The 22042-nt window shown below is 28.4% G+C and overlaps 2 protein-coding genes across 4 annotated transcripts in view; both read right to left on the reverse strand.

The window, feature by feature from the left end:
• Positions 1–1855: 1855 nt before the first annotated feature.
• Positions 1856–4690, reverse strand: LOC129916039 (glucose-dependent insulinotropic receptor-like). Of its 3 annotated transcripts, none has more exons than XR_008772399.1 (4): positions 4590–4690; positions 2645–2854; positions 2386–2590; positions 1856–2317 (listed from the first exon to the last, which is right to left on the reverse strand). XR_008772399.1 is itself a non-coding variant. In XM_055995802.1 (4 exons), exons 1-4 carry the CDS (start codon positions 4669–4671, stop codon positions 1957–1959), a joined length of 804 nt encoding a protein of 267 aa, XP_055851777.1. In that variant the 5' UTR covers positions 4672–4684; the 3' UTR covers positions 1856–1956. The 3 variants fall into 3 exon arrangements, 2 of the variants coding, with proteins under 2 accessions (XP_055851777.1, XP_055851776.1); XM_055995802.1 differs by having other exon boundaries at positions 2386–2536; positions 4590–4684; XM_055995801.1 differs by having other exon boundaries at positions 2386–2854; positions 4590–4684.
• An 8969-nt stretch (positions 4691–13659) lies between these two features.
• Positions 13660–22042, reverse strand: part of LOC129916034 (uncharacterized) — a 177927-nt gene continuing 169544 nt past the window's right edge. The window contains exon 11 of the mRNA XM_055995795.1: positions 13660–14329. Coding sequence (XP_055851770.1) covers positions 14202–14329 — 128 coding nt within the window. The 3' untranslated portion in view covers positions 13660–14201. The remainder of the gene's footprint in view (positions 14330–22042) is intronic.

The following is a 22042-nucleotide window of genomic DNA, read 5'->3' on the forward strand; positions in this document are numbered from 1 at the left end:
GCCCAATTTATTCACTCTCCATTATATTTAAAGTCTCCATTAAAAATGAAAAATCTGTCAAATTGCATACAAATTTTAAAATTTCCCCTTTTAATTGCCAACTTTAAATTAAATTGAGTGTGAATAAATTGGGCCTTAGACGTACTACGCGAATCATTAGCTTTTTGGGACTTTTTAATAAATTCCCTCCCTAATTTAAGAAAAAACAACCTTTGAATCCAAGTAATTAATAATAATAATTTCATAGATACGGAACCTAGCCTTTTGTGGACTTAGTCAATTTAATAAGATTGGTAACCGCTTCACCAAATTATTAAACTTAATATTTTTCTCGGACACAATATTTGCTCACGTAGCATAATTCCAGCCGATGTTATACTAATAAAAGAAGAACAGCTTTAAATAATATTAAATATTAAATATATTTAAATTGAGTAATAATATGTTATATTACTCAATTTAAATACATTCAATATTCGAATTAGTTCAAAAGAAAAAAAATTGATATAATTTTTAAAAATGTAATTTTAATGAACTAATTTGAAATTGAAAGTGTTCTATTTAAGTATTTTTATTAAACTCCATCATGGTTTGACACTAACTTGAAAAATAGAAGAATAGAGCTTGGCTTAAGTTTAGTTAAATCAGAGCACATGATGATTATAGAATTTACTCCGAACTAAAATATATGTTCACTGACTATTTCAACTCACAATCCCGACCTAAGCCATAGGCCTGCTACGCAGTTCGAGCTAAATTTTAGCCGATATAAAATTCCCATACAAGTTATCGATAATTAGTATGGGACTCATTTTAGCTCAGCTAAAATTTTTCGTTAAAATTTGTATGGGAGCTAAAATTTAGCTCGATCTGCGTACCAGGCTTTAGGTTTTAATAACAAATTTTTAACGTGGATCTCGTCATATTGAGAGAATAGAAGTTATACTATTATTTTTAGAAATCAGCAATTTGATCAATTTTACGTCAAATGTGGTGTTCCACAAGGAAGCCAATTAGGTCCTTTATTATTTATTTTAAATATAAATCACATACCTTCCATTATAAAAACTCCTTTGCACTATGCTGATGAAACTAATATTTTCAAAACTATTAGCTCAAATAAAGACTGCTCACACCTTCAAGAAGATCTATAGGTATATAACCTTCGTTTTTGCCTTGGATCCAAAGATCCACACAGCCTCTATATTCTCACAGACTCTTGTTTGTAAATCTCCTTTCACTCTAACTTATGATAATTTTTTTTTTTCGAAAATCATTATTTTTTTTTCAATCTGATTTTCTGCCGAACTACTTATTCGATTTCAACGAATTTTTCTTTTACAGAAGCGCTTATTTATTTTTAATCGGAATTCAAAATAAAATTTAAAAAAAAAATATTTTTTGCATAAAAAAAAATTTTCAAAAAAGGTACTTTGAATTTTTTTTGCAATTTTGGTTTTAGATTTGAATGGCACACCACTTTTATTTTAAAACTTTCTTGGCAAAAAATTTTTTATAAAAAAATATTTTTTTTTTTAAACGGCTCTAACAAAATCTAAAATGCATCTTAATATAAAAAAAACTGCATACCTGCTTGTTTTGTGGGACAATTGATTTCAGATGTTGTTTTATTGCTTTGAAAAACGAATTTTGTGTTATTTTTGTATTTATTTTTTTTTTTTATATACATTATACATTATGTGTATTTTCCAAATTTTTATATATAAGTCTTTAAGCAAACTTGAACTCTAAGAGCAAGTTCGTGCGACCCAATCGTGAAACGAAACTTTTTCACCAAGTTAAAAAATAAACAATAACTTAATCAAAATACATAAAACAAGAACAAAATCTTGTAGTTGGTTTGGCTGTTATTTAATTTTATCGATAAAATTTACAACTACAATATTTTGAAAGTTTAATAAATCGTATAATCTTTGAAGATTATCATTGTCTAGTTCAACTTTCTTCAAAAGTATTCTGAATCTTCGGTTGTGTAAATGTATCTTTTTGATATCTTTTCTGAGATACTTTGGAATACATTTTCTTGATCGATACCTTAAATCCAGGATGCCACCAAGCATAAATAAGAGGATTCAATAGACTGTTGCTTATAATAAGTACTGACAATGGATTGCTCAAAAGATATGCTAAATATTCACAATGTTCGAAATCCATGTTGATATCACAGCGGGCATATAAAATATATGTTACAAAAAATGGAAACCATGTGATGAAATATGCTCCTGTTGTGAAGACAACAATTTTAACCGCCTTCCACTTATTATCACAAAAATACGGTGTAATTTCAAGGGTTTTTCTGTTATGAAGAAAAATTATTATTATTTAGTATTAGGAATTGAATTTTGAAACTATTGAGGCACTCACTTTTGACAGCAAGGCAGACCAAAACATCGAACTCTAGTTGGTAGATCTTCATCGGCACAATTCGAAGTGATCTGTTTTCTGCCATGAAACGTACGTAAATCTCTCTCATGGATCTTAAGACTGTAATTTATTTGGTTTCTACTGTTCAAAGCTTTTTTCAAAATAATACAGTACAGAACCAATACAAGAAGTATTGGTACCATTCCTGTAATAACAGCAATAAGAAAGATCTTTGGTGGTACTAAAACTAAAAACCAACAATTCCCTCCGTTCATTGGATATTGCCAAGTAAAAATTGGCACTAAGCCCATTAACGAGCCTAAAATCCAAACAAATAGGACCGCATAATATGGATGTTTTGTTGTAATATATCTATGATAGTGAAGGCCATTCAGAATGTAAAGATATCGGTCAATTGCTATTAGAGCGATGGTGGAAGTTGATGCTATGTTCGCTGCTATAAGCATGCCTAAAAAATGAAAAAATAAGAAAGAAATTTTGTTAAATTTTAATATCTTTTGTAATTCTGCTTATTTTTTTAAGCTAATAGTTTCGGAAATATTTAATTTTAAAATTTTAAGTACCTAAAATTTTTGTGTATACACAAACTATCTAGGAACCTTGTCGATTTGATGGAAAACCATGCGTGACATTCGAAAATTCTGATTATTGGCACAGATTTATGTTTTCTATAAAACGATTTTCCAAAGCAATGCAAAAAATCTCAGAAAAAAATCCGAATTCGTTTGCATTTATTGCCCGAGTAAGAATGGAATTCCGCCGAACGGCCGAACCCCTACCGCAAAGTAGTGCCATTTGTATGGGAACGCTGAAAAAAATCTGTAAAATCTAAACTATGCAACGGAATTCAATAAAAATGCAGGCATGTCAAATTTGCGTTTACGCTAATTTTAACAAAATTTGATGAACAAAAAATACACTGAAAAAAAAGTTATTGACATTTTTCGGATTTGAAGATTTTTTAAAATAACGAAAAAACCCTTTTAAGTGGTTTTATTCCCCAAACTTAGTATGCCACTTTATTTCTTGTATAGCAACGAATTTTCAGAATCTTTTTTCGAAAATTATGGAAAATATTTTTTTTTTAAATAGGTAGCTCTTTCTAGCAAAAATTTTCAAAAAAAAAACTTTCAAATCCAAATTTGGCAAACTATTCTTAATATATTATAATTTGAAACACAAAAACAAAATTTCAAAAATATGTATCAACCCGTTTTCATAAAACTGATTTAAATAAAAAAAATTATATTTAAAAAAAAAATTAGGTATTTAGCATTTTTTAGATTCTAGTAGAGTAGATTAAACGTTTTAGTTCTTCAACTTAGGTATATATCGTTTGACCCGGTCGATGCTCGATTTGAAGTCCTTTCTTGGTCTACCACGAGTCAAAACATTTTTCTGAGTTATCACTTGTCACTAGTGAAGGGAACCGCACATTCAACCAATTATCATATTTTTCCGCCAATAATTTTTTGTTTTGCTAATTTTTTTCCGTTTACAAATAATGTTTTTTATTTAATTTTATTAATTAAGTAAAAGTATTGTCCGTTAACCGACTTCACAGAAATTAATAAGGATTTAATTTTTGTTTATTTCATAAATTAGTGGCAGACATAAATATTTTGATCAAAATCGTTAGAGCCTCTTTTGAGAAATTTAATTAATTTTTATTTTGCTTATAACTTATAACTTGAATTTTTGTGCTTAAAATAAAATTTAAATTTTACTTCTCAGGATTTTCACAAAAATTAAGTATCAAGTTTTTTTCGTTTAATAAAGAATGGAAAAAAAATTTACTGAAGCAACCAAGAAAAAAATTGGTATACTATTTTAAAGAAATTATTTATGGGACTCATAGAAAACAAAATTTCAAAAAAATCTTTCAATATGTTTTCAAAAAACTATGATTTTTCAAGAAAAAAAAAAAAAATTGAAATTTTTAAAAAAATCCAGCACTGTAGGATTTCAACATTTTTAAACATTCTAATATTACGGGTTACGGCTACTTAGACGCTTCTGTGGAAAAATGTTCGCCTTAATAAGTTAACACATTTATGAGAAAGTCAGGAGTCAAGAAAACGGTTCTATGACAGGTACCATTAATAAATGCTCATAGGGATTGCCACTCTTAAACAATTAAAAAAAAAAATAAATAAATAGGTACCTACTTAAATATTTCTTACCAAGACTGATGCTGCATGAAATTTCATTCTCAACTTGATGCTGATAAATAAAAATGAATAAGGTCTTAATTCCTATTAACATATCTGCCAAAGAAATGTTTCCTAAGAATATATAAGTCGCTCGAGGTTGTTGTCCTAAGATAAAAAAATTTATTTAAAATTTAAATATTTCATGAAAATTGTTAATTTACCTTTTAATAGAAATGTACTTGAAATGATGACAAGAAAATTCACAACAATTATGATAATGGATACAAAAGCTTTAAATTTATAGAAAAATCCAAATACAAGTTGAATAGAATTCAAATTGTTAGGATCGCTAGTACTGCTTATTTGTTCCGTAATTGTTTCTTCCATGTTTATTGTTTTTGTTGTTTTTTTCAGTAAGATCTAGACCAGTTGGGTGAGATTAAACACTTGTTTATTTATGCTTCATCGAAAAAAAATTATTTATAACTCTAATACTAATTTTAAACTTATTTTTTGTTCACTGCACTTGACACATTACTTTGCAAGATTTGAGATCACAAACATTTTTTGTAAATATAAGAATTTTAAATTCTTTACATTTTCTTGCCAAAAGCTACTGATGAACTGTCTTTTGGACTGAGTAAAATAATAAAAAGTAAAACATAATTTATTATACAAATACTCTTTGGCTCTTTAATAATCACCTAAGCAATAAGTATACCCATAACAATTAAAATTAATTGAGTGAGATTTGGCTTATTAAAAATAGAATCACATAATTGTTTTGATGTCCATGGCCATAAACACCAACCGAAACGGAAGCAAGAATCAGAGGTGTTGAACATAAGACCACGTACGTTGAATTACCGCGGCCGCGTGGCAAGACTAAATTTGAGGGCGCCTGTCTGTTTGAAAAAAACCCTCAGTTTTGCTTTACGGTGGTTTTGAATTGATATAATGAATATAATATATTTGACATTTAAATACATATTAAAATCTTCCAAGGACCCAATACTTGTGCGGATACATAGTCTCACGTGGAGCCCTTGACATTCGGTAGGGGCCCCTGGGCAACACCCCGACTGCCCCATTGGTATGCACGCCCCTGCATATGACTGTAATTTATTTGGTGAAAATATCTACTCACTGGAGATGGAGAATATATTTTTTTGGGCAGAATGTTTAGGTATGGTAAATTGATTTATCGAAAAACAAATAAGAAAATTGGTTGTTAAAATATTCTCAATTAAATGCATGACTTGGTCGCACGTACTTGGTCGCATGGTAAAAGTTGCTTAAAGTGTTGGAAATTGTTTTTAATATAGGTAATGAAAACACCCTTTTAAATTGTTTTAATCTGCAAACTAAATAAATGCGATATGTCATTGAATTTTTTTACATAATTTTATTTTTTTGAAAATTATAGGAAGCGTTTTTTAATTATAAGTTTATTACAAAAAAAATTGGTAGGTATGCTTTCCGATTCTTATACAGGTACCATTAATAACGATACAATAAATTCGTGTGTGGTATTATACAGGTGGCATTCGATATTTTTAAGATTGAAACAGTCTCACCTAAAATCTGATGTATGTATGTAGGTATTAGAGCTTAACCCTATATCAAATATGTATCATAAACTTTGGCCGACAAATTAGTATTTTTAATGTTTTTTAGCATTTGTGTAGGGTTGCTGAGTAATTGCTCGTAGTTTACACATATATTTTTTTTTTCTTTTAGATAGGAGGGAGTGTCAGCTTATGTTTACTATATTCTGTATGGTTTAACGTTTAGTCTTTTGCTGCAAGATTGTACTCCTTAATCAAAGAAAATTTTGTTGTAGTATTTTTACTATTATAGAGCAGTTTTCGTGTCAAAAAAAAAATTTTCTAGGTTTTAATCAAAACCAACTTTTAAAATTGTATTTTATTCAATCGCTCCACTTAAAGTAAAAATAGTTTTTATCATTTTTATTATTTTTTCTTCGTTATGATGATGATGTAGAAGTTTAAACAATTGGTTTAAGTCACATAACGTTTTATGATTGCCACCTATGTTTTAAAGTAAATATTAAATAACATGATATAATGCATAATTACAATAATGTTCTATAAAACTGAGTATATATTTTTCTGGGGAATTAAAATAGATTTGAATGTTTTAAATTCAAATCCGAAGTAAAAAGTAAAAATTTATGACGTCACGTTTCCAAGATAAAAACTCTTTTTTAACTTCACTTGTTTAAATTTCTCCTCCATCGTAATGTTGGTTTTGATTAAAAACTCGATGTTTATTTTTTGACACGAAGCCAATTCTTTTTTTTTAATAATAGAGCATGTAGATAGAAATTAGCTCAGTAATTATATTGTTTTCAGAGTGAATTCTAACTTTCCAAAACTTTCTTAAAAAATATCATAAAAGTTCGTGTCTGGAAGTCGCGACTTTCAAAGTCCAGCTGAAGGTGCACGTTCATAAAAAAATGAAATAAAGCATTCTGACATGTTCTAAACTACACGATTTAAAAATATTTTTGCAGTTATAACTTATTTTAAAATTATTTGAAGTACACAGAGAAAAATAGACCACATAAAATAGAACAAAAACAATAAGATTTCTCTATGGTTTTCATCCAAGAAGGAAACCTTATTAAAACAATCGGGTTTTCCTTATTGTTTTAAAATCTGCAAAAAAATAAAAAAAACGATGACCAGGCTGGGAATCGAACTGGAGACTTCTAATCATTAGTCGCCCACCTTACAACCTGAACCAACCTGCAAGTTGCAAAAAAAATCAACTTTTCAGTCAAATTTTAATAAGATTTTCTCTATAAAAATAATAAGAAATCTCCTTAAAGAAACCTTATTAATCGTTGATTTTAATAAGATTTCCTTATTAAATGTATGGACGGTAAAACAATATGGCAATCTGTTAGTTTTTAGCGGGTCATATTTTTCTTTGTGTAAGATTTATAAATAAGCAAGATCGACACTATCCAAAGATGTATCGAGTTGTATTGTTATAAGAATGTGATCTGTAAAGATACCTCCACTTACCACGGGGAATATGATGCTCGTTTTCTTTTTTTCCTTTGAATCCAGATAACTTGAGCTCAAAAAAAAAAAAAAAAAAAACAAAATCTTATAACAGTTTGTCTGTGCTGGTATTTGTTTATTTCTTTATTAAATTCTTTCTATAATCTTACAATCCTTTAAACATAGTATACCTCCACTATTATTCAAAATGTTATTATCTTTGGTGATTTTCATAATTATCTATAGTTCAACTTTCTTCAGTGCAAAAGTATTCTGATTCTTCGGTTTTTTAACGTATCTTTTTGATGACTTTTCAGAAGTATTTTGGAGTACATTTTCTTGATCGATACCTTAAATCCAGGATGCCACCAAGCATAAATAAGAGGATTCAATAGACTGTTGCTTAGAATAAGAACTGGCAATGGATTGCTTAATAGAAATGCTAGATATTCACAATGTTTGAAATCCATGTTGATGTTACAGTGGGCATATAAAATATATGTTACAAAGAAAGGGAACCACGTGATGAAATATGCTCTTGTTATGAAGACAACAATTTTCGCCTTCCACTTATTTTCACAAAAATACTGTGTAATTTCCAGAGTCTTCCTTTTATAAAGAAAATTAAGTAATTACCACTGGAATTGAATTTTGAAACTATTAAGGCACTCACCCTTGACAGCAAGGAAGACTAAATGATCAAGCTCTAGATGGTAAGTCTTCATCGGCACAATTCGAAGTGATTTGTTCTCTGCCGCGGAACATTCGTAGATGTCACTCATAGTTCTGTATGCTGGATATCGTACTGCATTTCATCCGGGTCCTGCTCTTCAAAGCTTTTTTCAAAATAATACAGTAGATCACCAATACAAGGAGTATTGGTACCATTCCTATAACAACAGGAATTAGGAAGATCTTTGGTGGAACTAAAACTATAAACCAACAAGTCCCTTCGTTCATTGGATATTGCCAGGTAAAAATTGGCACAAATCCAATTAATGAGCTTAAAAACCAAACAAATAAGACCGCATAATATGGATGTTTTGTTGTAATATATCTATTATAGTGAAGGCCATTCAAAATGTAAAGATATCGGTCGATTGGGGAAACCGACGAAGTTACGAATAACAGAGTTACGCGCGACAGAGTTACGGCCGTCAAAGTTACGCGAAACCGAAGTTACGAAAAACTAGAGTTACGAATTCTAAAGTTATGTTAATCTATGACATGTGATTTTTGGGTTGGCAACAATTGCGAGGAACGACATGGAATTATTTAAATACAAACAAGAGATTAACATTTTTCTCATTGGTCAGAACTAAATGAGTAAAGCGAAAATGGGTGTTATTTTTTAATCTTGTAAAATTTTGATTGGATAGGTACCTATAGATATACATATATGGTTTTGTTTTTGTTTTTGTGAGAAGATCGCAAAAACGTTGAAATAGAAAAAAAACCATGAGTATACTTATGTAAGTTTGGGGGACATAATTGAATTTAACTTCTTATTTGTCCAACTAATATTGCAAATACGTATTTTTTTTTTTCTATTAATTAATATAATTATTCATAGCGTATTTTGTAATACCCACTTTGTTATTATTTATATTAAAATAATAACCAAACCACCCCTTTTTTTTACAGACGTTATTTTGGTGTGGTGAACTGTTGTTGCAATTGTTGCCAACTCAAAAATCACATGTCATAGCTTAACATAACTTTAGAATTCGTAACTCTAGTTTTTCGTAACTTCGGTTTCGCGTAACTTTGACGGCCGTAACTCTGTCGCGCGTAACTCTGTTATTCGTAACTCCGTTACCATTTCCTGAACTCGAATCCGGTTTCAGAAATATTCTATCAGCTCTAGTTTTTGAAATATTGCCATTAGAAAATGCAAAAACACGTTTTTTGGCTGATAGCTCTGGTCAACAAAATTTGACTATTTTTATTATGAATAAACCAAACTATACTTTTGCAATAGTTTTCGGTGTGCTTAACTGGAATATGAAGTCAGAAATATTCTATCAATCTTAGTTCTTGAAATATTGCCGTGAGAATTTGCGAAAAAAACGTGTTTTGTCTGTTTTTGAGGTTATGCTATGATGTGGGATACCTTATTTCAACATAATTTTTAACGGGTTTCTATAAGAACTGTTTTTCTTCTTTGAAAATCTGTTTAAATCTTTCCGATATCTGTTTTATTATCCGAGATATCTTGAGTTTATGTACGTGTGTTTTGGCTTATTTTATCAATAACGTTATTTCAAACTGCACTAACTTCAAATTAAAATATCTCGGGATATAAAAAAGATATCGCAAAGATTTAAACAGATTTTTAAAGAAGACAAGCAATTCTTATGCAAACCTTCAAAAAGAGTGTTGAAAAAAATTCCCTCACATTGCAGCATAACTTCAGAAACAGGTGTTTTTGCATTTTCTAGCGGTAATAAAACGGGAGCTGATAGAATATTTCTGAATTCGGATTCGAGCTCAGCACATCAAAAACTTTTGGAAAAGTATTGTTTGGTTTATTCATCATACACAGAGAAAAATAGACCACATAAAATAGAACAAAAACAATAAGATTTCTCTATGGTTTTCATCCAAGAAGGAAACCTTATTAAAACAATCGGATTTTCCTTATTGTTTTAAAATCTGCAAAAAAAATAAAAAAAACGATGACCAGGCTGGGAATCGAACTGGAGACTTCAAATCATTAGTCGCCCACCTTACCACCTGAACCAACCTGCCATGAAAATATTGATCGCGATTTTTGTTCTAGTGCTAAGTTGCAAGAAAAATCAACTTTTCAGTCAAATTTTAATAAGATTTTCTCTATAAAAATAATAAGAAATCTCCTTAAAAAAACCTTATTAATCGTTGATTTTAATAAGATTTCCTTATGAAATGTATGGAAGGTAAAACAATATGGCAATCTGTTAGTTTTTAGCGGGTCATATTTTTCTCTGTGTACAAAAACTTTAATTTTGTTGTGCAGTGTATTAGTTAGATGCTGAAGGTCAAGGTAGATGCTATTGTAGATGCACTAAGCAAACCTATCAAATGGAAAAAAGAACTATTTGAGTTATCTGTTTAGGATTTTTAATCAGTCTAGAATTTTTAATTATGTACAAAAATAACCAGTTAGTAAAAATTGTTGATTCTATAGAGGAAGACCGTGTGTCAAATGCGTCAATTCTGATTTTTGACACAGTTTGTGTCAGTTTGGCTCAGTAAAAATTTAAGTTCTTAAGCCCGCTTGTCCATGGAAATAGTGTCAAAAATTGGAAAAATAGCCAAATTTTCATGGAAGATTACAACAGAAATGTGTTAAAAATTGCTTTGGGGAAAATCGCAGATCAAAAGTGATTTTGAAAACATGATCAAAAAAACAAAGTTTTAGCTAGCATTTACAATAACCTCTCTATAGCAAACATTTCGTTGACGATTTTGTTTATTATTTTGTTTATTTATTTATTTATTAGCTTAATCAAGGTTTCCCCAGAAAGGATCACGATTTGAATTATGTAAAAAATATTGAATCATACGAAAAGCCACATAGTGGCAGTTTTTTTTTCGAATCCTAAACTTACAATAAAGCATATTTAAATTAATGGAAATTGTTTACCAAAAAAATAATTGCTACAGAATTTTTTTTATTTTGGGAGTGAATGTGAAATTATTATTAAAGTATCTACTTACATAGTCAAATATGATAAGAAAAGGCATAAACCTTAGAAAGAATGCTAAAAGGCTTAAAGTTTTGTTAATGTATTGTTTTTTAGGGCATTCTTAAACTTACCTCAAAAATCTCTTCACATCTCGTGACCGCAAGTTGAAATTTTTTAAGTTTGAGTGGGAAAAAAAGCATTCTGAAAATCCTTTTTAAATCTGTAGAGTGATGTAAGAAGGAAGCTGAAAAAACGTTTTGATAATGTAAACAATTGTCCACTTTTTTACATTATCAAAACAATTTTTCAATCATTTTATAGAATTTTGAAATAGGTAAATAGGAATTGTGAAATGCAGTTTTTTGATGAACCAGAATTTTTTTAAATAATGTACCTACAGAATTTTGCATTATAGTATTTTGGTCATACAGTATTTTTTGTACAAACAGAATTTTGAAATACAGTATTTTGACGTAAGATATTATGATAACAGTATTATGAACCATTCAGTATTTTGACCCCAAACCTATTTTCACTTGAAATTTACTACAAATCCTTAAAAAAATATTTCGCAATGAAAATAGGCTTTTTGATTAATCTGCTACAAAAAAAAAATTATAAAAGCAATAAAGGTTGCTATTTTCGCAAAAAAAAAAAAAACTGAAATTAGTGCTAACGATGCTAAATACCCCACTTTCAACATTTTCAAAATTTGTACCACATTCCAAGTATAAATATTAAAACTGATTAAGCATAATGGAGTACCCTTGAGCTATACTTTTTTACAAGATGTGTACGGGGATTCATGAGTCCCCACCTTGAAAATATAAGATTACATATCAGATTGTTCTACCACTTTTCTTTCTATTTAATCCTCCTAGAGTGGCCTAAACCCCTAAGTAATGTAATGACTTATGGAAAAGATAGACTGTATCCAAAAAGTAACACTTTCAGCATCTTTGTTTTCAGCCAATAGCAGCAAAAAATTTAGATATTCTCAATGTGATATAATGAGAATTTCAAAATAAGGATTAACATACGCCAAACTACACACAAACAATAAATAAAAAATATCTTTTGATTTATGTTGTTTTTTATTGAAAAAATGTATTTATTTTAAAATATGTATTTTTATATACGCACTTTTTTCTCCTTAGTCTGTTTTTTTTTTTTTTAATTTTAGTTTTTTTTTTTTAATTTCTTACATTTTTGTTCAATATATAAGTTTTCCGAAAAATTATTAATATTTTTTTGTTTGTTTTCATTCTTTTCAGCTTATAATATGCGTACTCTGATTTTTGTTACCTTATTTATCAATTTTGTTTATTTCTTTTTTTTTGTTGTTCTTTTGTTTTGTTATATTAAATACGAGAAAACAATTATTTTGTTATTATTTGCTTTTGCTTTTAAATATTTATATAATAATAATTTTAATTATTATATGATAAAATAATAATATTATTAATACCTAAATACTTGTTTTTGTTTTTTTTTTTATTTATCATTAAGGGTTTTATATATTATTTTTACAATATGCGAATATCCTTATTTTTAATAATATATTAATAATATTTTAGTTTTATCGTTTCGTCATTTAAAATATTTTTTATTTATATTTTATTTTTGCTTTTTTTAATTTTTTACTTAAAATTTAAATTTTATTGATTCATTTTTTTTTTATTTATATTTATATTTATAATTTTTTTTTATAATGTTTTTTGTTTTGTGTATGGTAATGTATTTGTTTTTCTTTGTATTTGGTATATGTTTTGGTTTCATTTTTGTGGGGAGGGGGATGGGAATTAACTTCCTTATTCACTTTTTTTTTTCATTTAACTTATTTAATTTCTTTGTTTTCATTTTTTTTTTTTTTTATTTTTGTTAATTATGAAATCACGTGGTGGTACAAGTACGAAGTGTATAATTTATTAATGCTTCATGTTTTTTTGTTTTATTTATATAATTATTTTAAATATTTAAATTAATTATTCTATTTTTTGAAATTTTACATTTTTACAAATATTTCCTTCATATGGAATATTATTTTTTTTAACCAGTCAGTCGGAAGGCTTTATTTCACTTTTATATATATTTTTTTTATTATTTATTTAATTTTTGGTAGAGTAGAAAATGTGAAGCTTCATCCAATATATTGATCGGATCCATTTGCAATTGTTAAATAATTTTTTTGTTCAATTAAATTGATTACACAAATTTGTTGTTATAAAAATGATAGTGGTGAAAACAAAATACAAATAATGGAATTAAGACTAAAGTTAGGTGTAATGATTGGAAGAGTTAAAGATTGGCTTAAGTTTATTAACAGAGAATTCGAGAACTCTCAAAATAATTTAAAAAAAATTATGTTTATAATTAAAAAAAAAAAAAATAAAAACAAATAAATAAGAAGTTAAAATTTTTGAAAATTTTGTCTCTTTTATTTTCAAATTATTGCATACCCCCTTATAACCTGTACAACTTTTTCTTCATCTTCTTTTTACAATTTTTATTATGTTTTTTCGTTGGTATTTTAAGTCGGCTTCATCACATTTTAACTTTTAACAAAGTAATCCTTCTTTCCATTGCTTAGTTTTTTATCTTTTGGTTTGTTTGTTTTAAATTTAACTTTCTGTTCTTTTTTTTTAATTTAAATTTTAATTATTATTTTACAGACATAAGATTATACAACTTAAAATTTATTTTTATTTTTTTTTTTTACTTAATAAAGTAGTTTCAGACAAAAAATCAATCATACCCGTATAAAAAAAATTTGTTTGTTTTTATTTTTTTGTTTGTTGAAAAAAGTAAGATAAGTATGATATTTTTTATATTAATAATATTATAACAACTATATATAATATGTATGTATGTAAAAAAAAAAACATTATTAACAAAATAAAAGTTTTTTATATATAAAAGAAATTTTACTAAATAAACTGTTAATAACTTATTGATAATGATCCCATTTGTCCTATACAACGTCCTTCATCATCGAATGTTGCTAATGTCAGGCGGGACAATTTATTGCAGAGTACACCGTTTCCATTGTTTTGAATTGGATTTGGTTCTGAAAATATTCAAAAAGAAAATGTTATTAATTTTTAAAAATATTTTTAATCAAAAGGATAGCTTTATATAAATTATAAATTTATTAATATTTATAAAAAGATTTTTTTCTAATTGAAATTGTTTGAGAGATCTTAGATACTAAATTGTAAAGAATGTATGTAAGAGAAAATCAGAAAACACAACCAAAACATGGTTGTTCACATGGCACAATAATACTTCTTAATGCCTACAACGCCATCTTGTCGATAAACGTGAAGGCTTCTGTGCGAGAGCTTTTTAATAATTTTAAAAAATAAAGAAGAATATACCTCGACAAAAATCATTTAACAGAAAATTAAAAGACACATTAAAAAATATCCATTAGAAATTTTTTTTCTTACATTTTAGATCAATTTAGGAAAGCCATCAAAATGGTTCTTTTTAGGGTTTAAAAATAAAATTACCGCTATTTTATTACTATAGAAGATATTATGATTAAAATGAGGTTTAATTTTGTAAGTTTTATTTAAGATTTTTAGACAGTTTTTCTGTTCTCAGGGGTCGAACTTTTGAGATGAAGTAAAACATCACATTTTGGCTGTTTTAATAAAATAAATTTTATCACTTTAACAAGTTCTATTGGGATTTTTTAAGCATTTTATTGATAAATATCATTTTTATTTTGCATAATCTAAATAAAAATTAAAAATTAAAAAAAAAAAGTATGAAAAATTGTTTTGAAATATTTTTTAAAAGTCCAAAAGTGTGTTTTTTTTTAAGTTTTGCTAAATTTTTAAAAACCAATTAAGTACTTAGACGTTTTGTGTGAAAATTTTGGTTGAAATCGGCTGTGTCGTTTACAGGAAATTCATAAATCAGAAAAACCGTTCTATGGCAGGTGCCGTTAATAACGGAAAAAGAAACATTTTTTGACGTGATAACGTCTTATAAATCGATGAACCATGGCAGCCACCACGAAAATGTGATGCCATTTTCTAATGTTCCACTTAAAATTTTTAGCAGTGCGGCAAAAATTTCAATTCAAAATTAAAAATAAACTATTAGAGATACAAAAATCTCTTGTAGCTTATTTGAAAGATAATAACCTAAAGTTAAAAACATTTGAAGGATTTTAAAAATTCCATCTTTTAATAGGGTAAATAGGGGTAAAACAAAATTTCAAAAAATTGGCTATTTTCTAAACGCGACATTGTAAAGAGTTGAATTTTTTTTAATCAATATATAAATTTATTGCTAGACTGAAAATGGTATTGAAAAAATTCTAAAAAAATTCAAAACTAAGTTATTAGTGGTTTTCTAAAACTAAAACATGAGTTAGACCTTTGACAAAGTAGTGATTATAGGTAGGGGAATTTTTTTTTGACAATTTGAAAAACGTCATTCGAAAGATAATAAAAAAAAGTTTGGGGTCAGATACGGATTTTTTTTAAGTCTCTGCGTTTCGAAATATGAATTTTTGAAAAACACTTATACTTATTTTGGGGTATTTTTAAGTGAGTTTTTATTTTTTTAAATTTTTTGTAGCATTCAACAAATCTCAAGCTTATAGGACATGAAGTCTACGACTGTGCGCATACATGTGCAAAAAATTTGTATTTCAAAATGGCTTTTGACCGAATAACGGAAAAAAAAAGTTTTTTTGTCCCAAGTTTTTTTTTACCTTTTTTAACCGTTTTTTATTTTTATCTTTTTGTCTTCCACAGATAAATAATTGAAATTTATATTGTAGATAGATTATAGACAGGAATATATCTGCGCAAAATTGTAATCAATTTTGTAGTCACAATTTTGAGATAACGGTAAATAAAGTTTTATTATTCAACAGGTTCTATCTTTTGATCTAAAGCAAATACAAATTGGATTTAACTTTATTGAGCATCCTGATGATGTTACCATTTGGTATATCACACTGTACATTCACTACAAGCTACACAATGTTAAATTAAAAAACTTGCGAAACACCTCAAAACACCTGTGGAGATCTATTGATCATGAACAGCCACCAGTGTGGGAAGTACCGTAATCTCAGTTTGGAATTTCGACATGGTTGGCTTTAAAAAATTCTAACTTTTTTCTAGGCATCGCAGAAATAAGATTGAAACGTCATATGAAAGGTAAAATTATAAACTTTTACATGATATAAAATTTTTTATAGGTTGTAAAAAATTAATTCAATAGCGTGAGAACATAAAATTATATGTTTTTTTTTGCTTTTTTTGATGAAAATTGATCGAGTTCAAAAAATTCTAGCTCTTTTTGGAGATGCCTAATAGACATGATCGATATATATATTTTGAGCGAAGCAATAAGCTTTCAGGTGATATAAAATTTATTATAGGTTGTTATATCAAAAAAATGAATTTTTAGGTGATGGATATGATTTTTTCACTTTTTTCATAAGAAATGATTGTTTTTAATAAATTATTTTAATACTTTCTGCGCATTGTAAAAATTTAAAAAAGGTTTTATTATTTAGAAGAAATATTTGGCTTTTTAATGGTATAGTTTTGTAAGCTTTTAAAATAAAAAAATTAATATAATGAGAAAAAAAGGTAATTTTTTTAGCTTTTCTTGTAAATTATGGTTGTTTGAAATAAATAAACGCTTCAATTGACTCATTTTAAAAGCACAAATCATCGTCCATAAACCGGCTTTACAGACAACCTCTTTTTATTTAAAAAGCTGACTTTTATATGTGTAATACTACAAAAAAAATTGTTGTAAATTTAAAAGAAAGTATTTTTATTATTTCCGTTATATGACCACGTACCATTAGTTTTTGTCATATAAAAATTTAATTTTTCTTCTGAGGAAATAACCAAACCTGTTGGCTACCAAGTTTGAAAAAAATAAACCCATTATTTTAGGCTCTAGCTCGAGGTACATACAGAAAGACAGACAGGAAGAATTGCGGGATCCACTTTTTATTGTTCAATAAAAAAAAAAACGTTCCAAAAATTCTATGTTATGCAAGAAATCAAATAAAATACTTGGTTTGGAGGTGAAAAATCTAGAAAGTGGTTCAGTTCAGTTCTTATAAAATTAATAGGTACTAAAATTAAATCTTGTTTGTGACAATAACCCATATAAGCAAATAAGTCAGATATCGCTACTTTTCAGGAAAACTATTTGATGTCTTCACTTTTTTAAATGCTTCTAAACAAAAAAATTAACGTAAGCAAAACCAAAAATTTATTTTATTTTTTTGTACCTAAGTTTTTTTTCTAACTATTGATTTAATTCAAACTTATTTTATTAATGTTTTGTATAATTAAAGATGAAAAAATCTTATTGTCAGTTTGTGTTAAATGTGTTATGTTATTAATAAGGAAAAAAAATTTGAATCTTGTTATAACTATAAACTTTATCTTCCCATTGAATGGAAAAACAAGAAAAAAATTTGGGTTAAAAGCATAAGTTTACTTACGACTGCTAATTTTCAAACAATAAAATTGAAATAATAATAAAAGTGGTTCTCTATTATGGAGACTTTTATTCCGAAACCTAAATCTTTGTTTCAATAGTTAAGAAAAAAATAAGGAAAACTATTTTTTTTTCTCAGTCATTGATGAATTTCTATTGATAGTATCCCCATCGAATAATGATACATCTTTTTCAGTGCAATGAAATCAAAATTGGAAACATAAGACAAATTACATAATAAGGCCCTTTAAAACAGTCACCGGATACTCCTAGAAACTTAATTTTCCATTTGGATATATCTGATTTTGAGAGAATATCAACCGTTGTCATCTTTTAGCTGCGTTCAAGAACACTTAAATATCTTTTAAAACAAAAACAAAAAAGTCTCCTTTACAACTCCTTGTCTGCGCTAACCTGCTAATATATACAAAACGCATTTAACCCATGTTATTAATTAAAACAATGAACTTTTAAACATCTCTCTAAACCCTTTCGACTTTCATCTGTTTCTCTATAAAATCTATCATCCACTTAGTTTTATTATAACATCAATCTTATAAGGACTTCTTCATTATGATTTAATCTTAAGAAAACATACAAAATCCCAAATCTGACATTTGCATCTCGTTCCTTCGACTTCAATCAATCTCAATGTGCGGAAGCAAAGAAGGTAAGGTAAGAGGTTACCTATAAATACCCTTTTGGCAACAGTAAATTTGACTTATACTCAACCTTCGTTAATCCCCTTTTTCTCTCTCGAATATAATTTCGATTAAAATTAGTCAATAAATTCAAATTATGTAGAAATCCATGAGATACATTATTTTCAACAATGAAGACATTCTCGTTTAATAGGAACTTGGAAAAAAAAAAGAACCACCCACCAACAAAATACTGCCAAGGCAACTTCTGTCAAAGTCACCTGACAAAACTCACTCCACCATCGACTTATTGCTCCATAAATAAATTCTCGGTTCCGTCGACATACGGCGCGCGCTCTCGGCGTGATATTTTTGATGTTGTCATCATCAGAATCCTCCTCGGCATTGTCGTCTTCATTTTCATTTTGGTTTACTCTTTTGGAACAGCCTTATACCAGCCAAATTAATTAAACTCCCAAGGATCTCTCCTGGTTCAACCTCCAACAAATCCAAAATAATGTAAAAAAAAAAAAAAAATAGGAAACGGGTTGAAAGAACAGGGAAACGAACAAGGAAAAAAATACACGTGCATCAACCCGAATCCGTGTTGTTGGAGAGAGGATCCTATGAATAGGAAATGATGAGTGATGCTCTCTGGTGAGATGGCACTCTCCTCCAACACCACCGCAGCCAACCATCATCATTGTGGACCGAGCCGAGCACCAAGAACATCCTTATCCTATTAGGATCCCATACTAGAATAATAATTACTTCCACTGAATTTGTTAATTCTTCAGGATATGTGTCGGAAGTTATAAATAAATGACATTGAAGAGATTATGCTTATGTTGGAGAGGGTCTAGTCTACTAGAATATGGAACTGAAAGGTATAACTTCGGGTAAGCGCTTGGTGCATTAATTACACTCTTTCCTATAGCAAAGCACCCAGGTTTGCTTTTGTATGGCAGTCACCTTCTTCATACTACCTAGTTCGGCCTCGACCAAAATTGCGTCGAATGTCGGCAACAAAAGAAGGAAGGTATATTTTAATTCTCACATCTCTCCATGTCGGTCCCCAGTAGACACAATTTAAGCAGCATCCACTTACAGGATTTTTGTGTGTGTGTTTTTGTATGAAGATGGCAGAAGTGCACGGTTACAGTATACTCAGCATTAGCATCAGAACAGAATATGCTCAGGTTTTTGTCTATTCAAAGATTTTGGTTTTCGTGCATAAGCATTGCTTAACGAGATTAAAGCAACAAACAGAAATCGTTGAGTAAACTTTTCTTCTTCCTTCTCTTCTCCTCTGCCTTGCTCATGGTTGTATATAAAGTCACCATTTTAACATTGGCGTTGGTGTTATTATTATTATAGTCGTCCTCTCGTTGTCTCGTGTTACTCGCTCTATTCCAGGGTTGTCTTGGGTCAATGTTATTTCTAGCTTAAGGCGCTTTTAATCCTTATGAGGATGATAAAGGTAGTAGATACACATGTCAAGGACTTGCCTCCATATCATATAGAAAGCATATCTCCTTTTAACTATTATATCAGAAAGAATATATTTAAAAAAAAATGTGATTTCCACTTTTTTGATAATAAGGTAAGGTTATAAAAATGGGTTAACTTTTAAATTGAAAAACTGTATTGATATTTTTTTGATGAACTTTGCACTTTAAGATATGATTTTGAAAACCCTTAGTTTGTACTTTTGGTTGAGTTTTGATGATATAAGAGCTAAAAACTAAACATTTTTTGGACACTAAGTGCCGTTACACTTTTCGTATAGATTTGTGCCCAGAAAACTCGAAAATCTTATGGATAGGTTAACGAGATATGATTTTTCAAAGTTTTTTTTTCCATGTTTTTTCCAGCCTACATAGTATTCGGGCTATATCTTGAGTAATAAACGACTACTCTAAACATAAAAGCCGGAGCCTGAGAGCTGAGTAAATAAGCAACAAACACTATACCAATTTTTATGGGCCACTCCAGATGTTTAAGTGCATGTATTAAAACATTTAAAAAAAATAGAGTTTTTAAAGGAAAGGAGAATGGGCATTTTGGACGTTGAGCGGCCATTAATAAAATTGGTATCAAATGAAAGGACTATAACATAGGAAAAACTTTTACTGTGGACGTTTTGCAGTATTGCGTTAAGAATGTTAGAAAATGCAGTATTAGTATCGTTAATGCATTATTCAATGTATGAACGACAAATTGGTTTATATTTTTATTTGGAACATAAAATATGATGCTCTGTCATTTTCCCTGAGTCTGAAGTCATTACTCTTGAAAATCCGACCAATAGAACTCATAATATAAGGTTTTTAACACAACTACTTCAAGATTTTGTTCGAAAGTTTTCAAACAACTCAAATTAACAAAAAATTGAATAACGAAACTCTCAAAATAGTCTTGAAACTGTTGTTTTAAAATGCTTATAGTTTGGGTTCTAGGGGTTGGATATTCAAGATAAAGGTCTTCAGATTTCGGGAACAGGAGAGAGTATCGTATTTTGCACTTAAAATACACACATAAGATACAACTTTGAGATAATCTGCATAAAGCTTTATATGCAAAAATGCATTTTATCCGTTTTTGGAGTATACGTCACAAAGATAAAACTTCTCCACAATATATGTAAACCTTAATTACATCAAAAAATAACAAATTCATTAATGGCCGCGCAACGTCCACATTCCATACAAACTTGCCCATTCTTCTTTCTGCAAAAGAAATTTTATTACTGAAAGAAAAAATCAAAATATTGCACTTAAACATCTGGAGTGACCCAGAAAAGTTGTTCTAGTGTTTGTTGCTTATTTACTCAGCTCTCAGGCGCCGGCTTTTATGTTCAGATTAGTCGTTTATTACTCAAGATATAGCCCGAATACTAAGTAGGCTGGAAAAAAAACAACGACAAAAAACTTTGAAAAATCATATCTCGAAAACGTATCCATCGTAATTTTATTTAAAGTGATTTCCGTGTTCCTGAGGTCAAAGTACGTAAGAAAAATATAGTGGGATTGAGTGTAAATTTTGGCTGTAAACCAGTGTTACTGATTAAATAAAAAAAATATTTTTTAAATCGTTAAGGAAGGTAGCATAAAAACGTTACGTAACTAATAATCGTGTTAACGACCTAATATAATTATTTAGAATTTTTTTTCTAAAATGTTCATGGAGATTATTTTTATTGATTTTTTAAAATAAGTCAGGTATTTAAATTCAGTATTTGTTTTTTTTTTTAAAACTTTGTTTTTGTGTTTCTTTTTCGATAACATAATAATAATTTTTGTTTTTTCAAAAGCTCTTTTTTTATGAATATATAAAAATTTATTTCTTAAAAATCGGCTCCAACGATTGTTGGTCTTTATTTTGATACATAATTACAAGATACGAGTAAAAAAAAAGTAGAAATTTTAAACTTGTAACATTTGTTAAGCTTGTCAAAAGTAATCACTAGAGAAATAATCCAAATCGCAACAAATTTTAAATCAAATTTTAGAACATAGGTGATCTTTCGCCAGATAACATGAACATAAAATTTCGAACTTCTCCCCCTCCCCTCCCCCAATTTCAAACATGCATTTTTAAAATATCAAATAAATGAATCTAAAAAATAGCACGTATACGCCACAGTG

Source organism: Episyrphus balteatus, chromosome 3 (assembly GCF_945859705.1).
Source record: "Episyrphus balteatus chromosome 3, idEpiBalt1.1, whole genome shotgun sequence".
NCBI lineage: Eukaryota > Metazoa > Arthropoda > Insecta > Diptera > Syrphidae > Episyrphus > Episyrphus balteatus.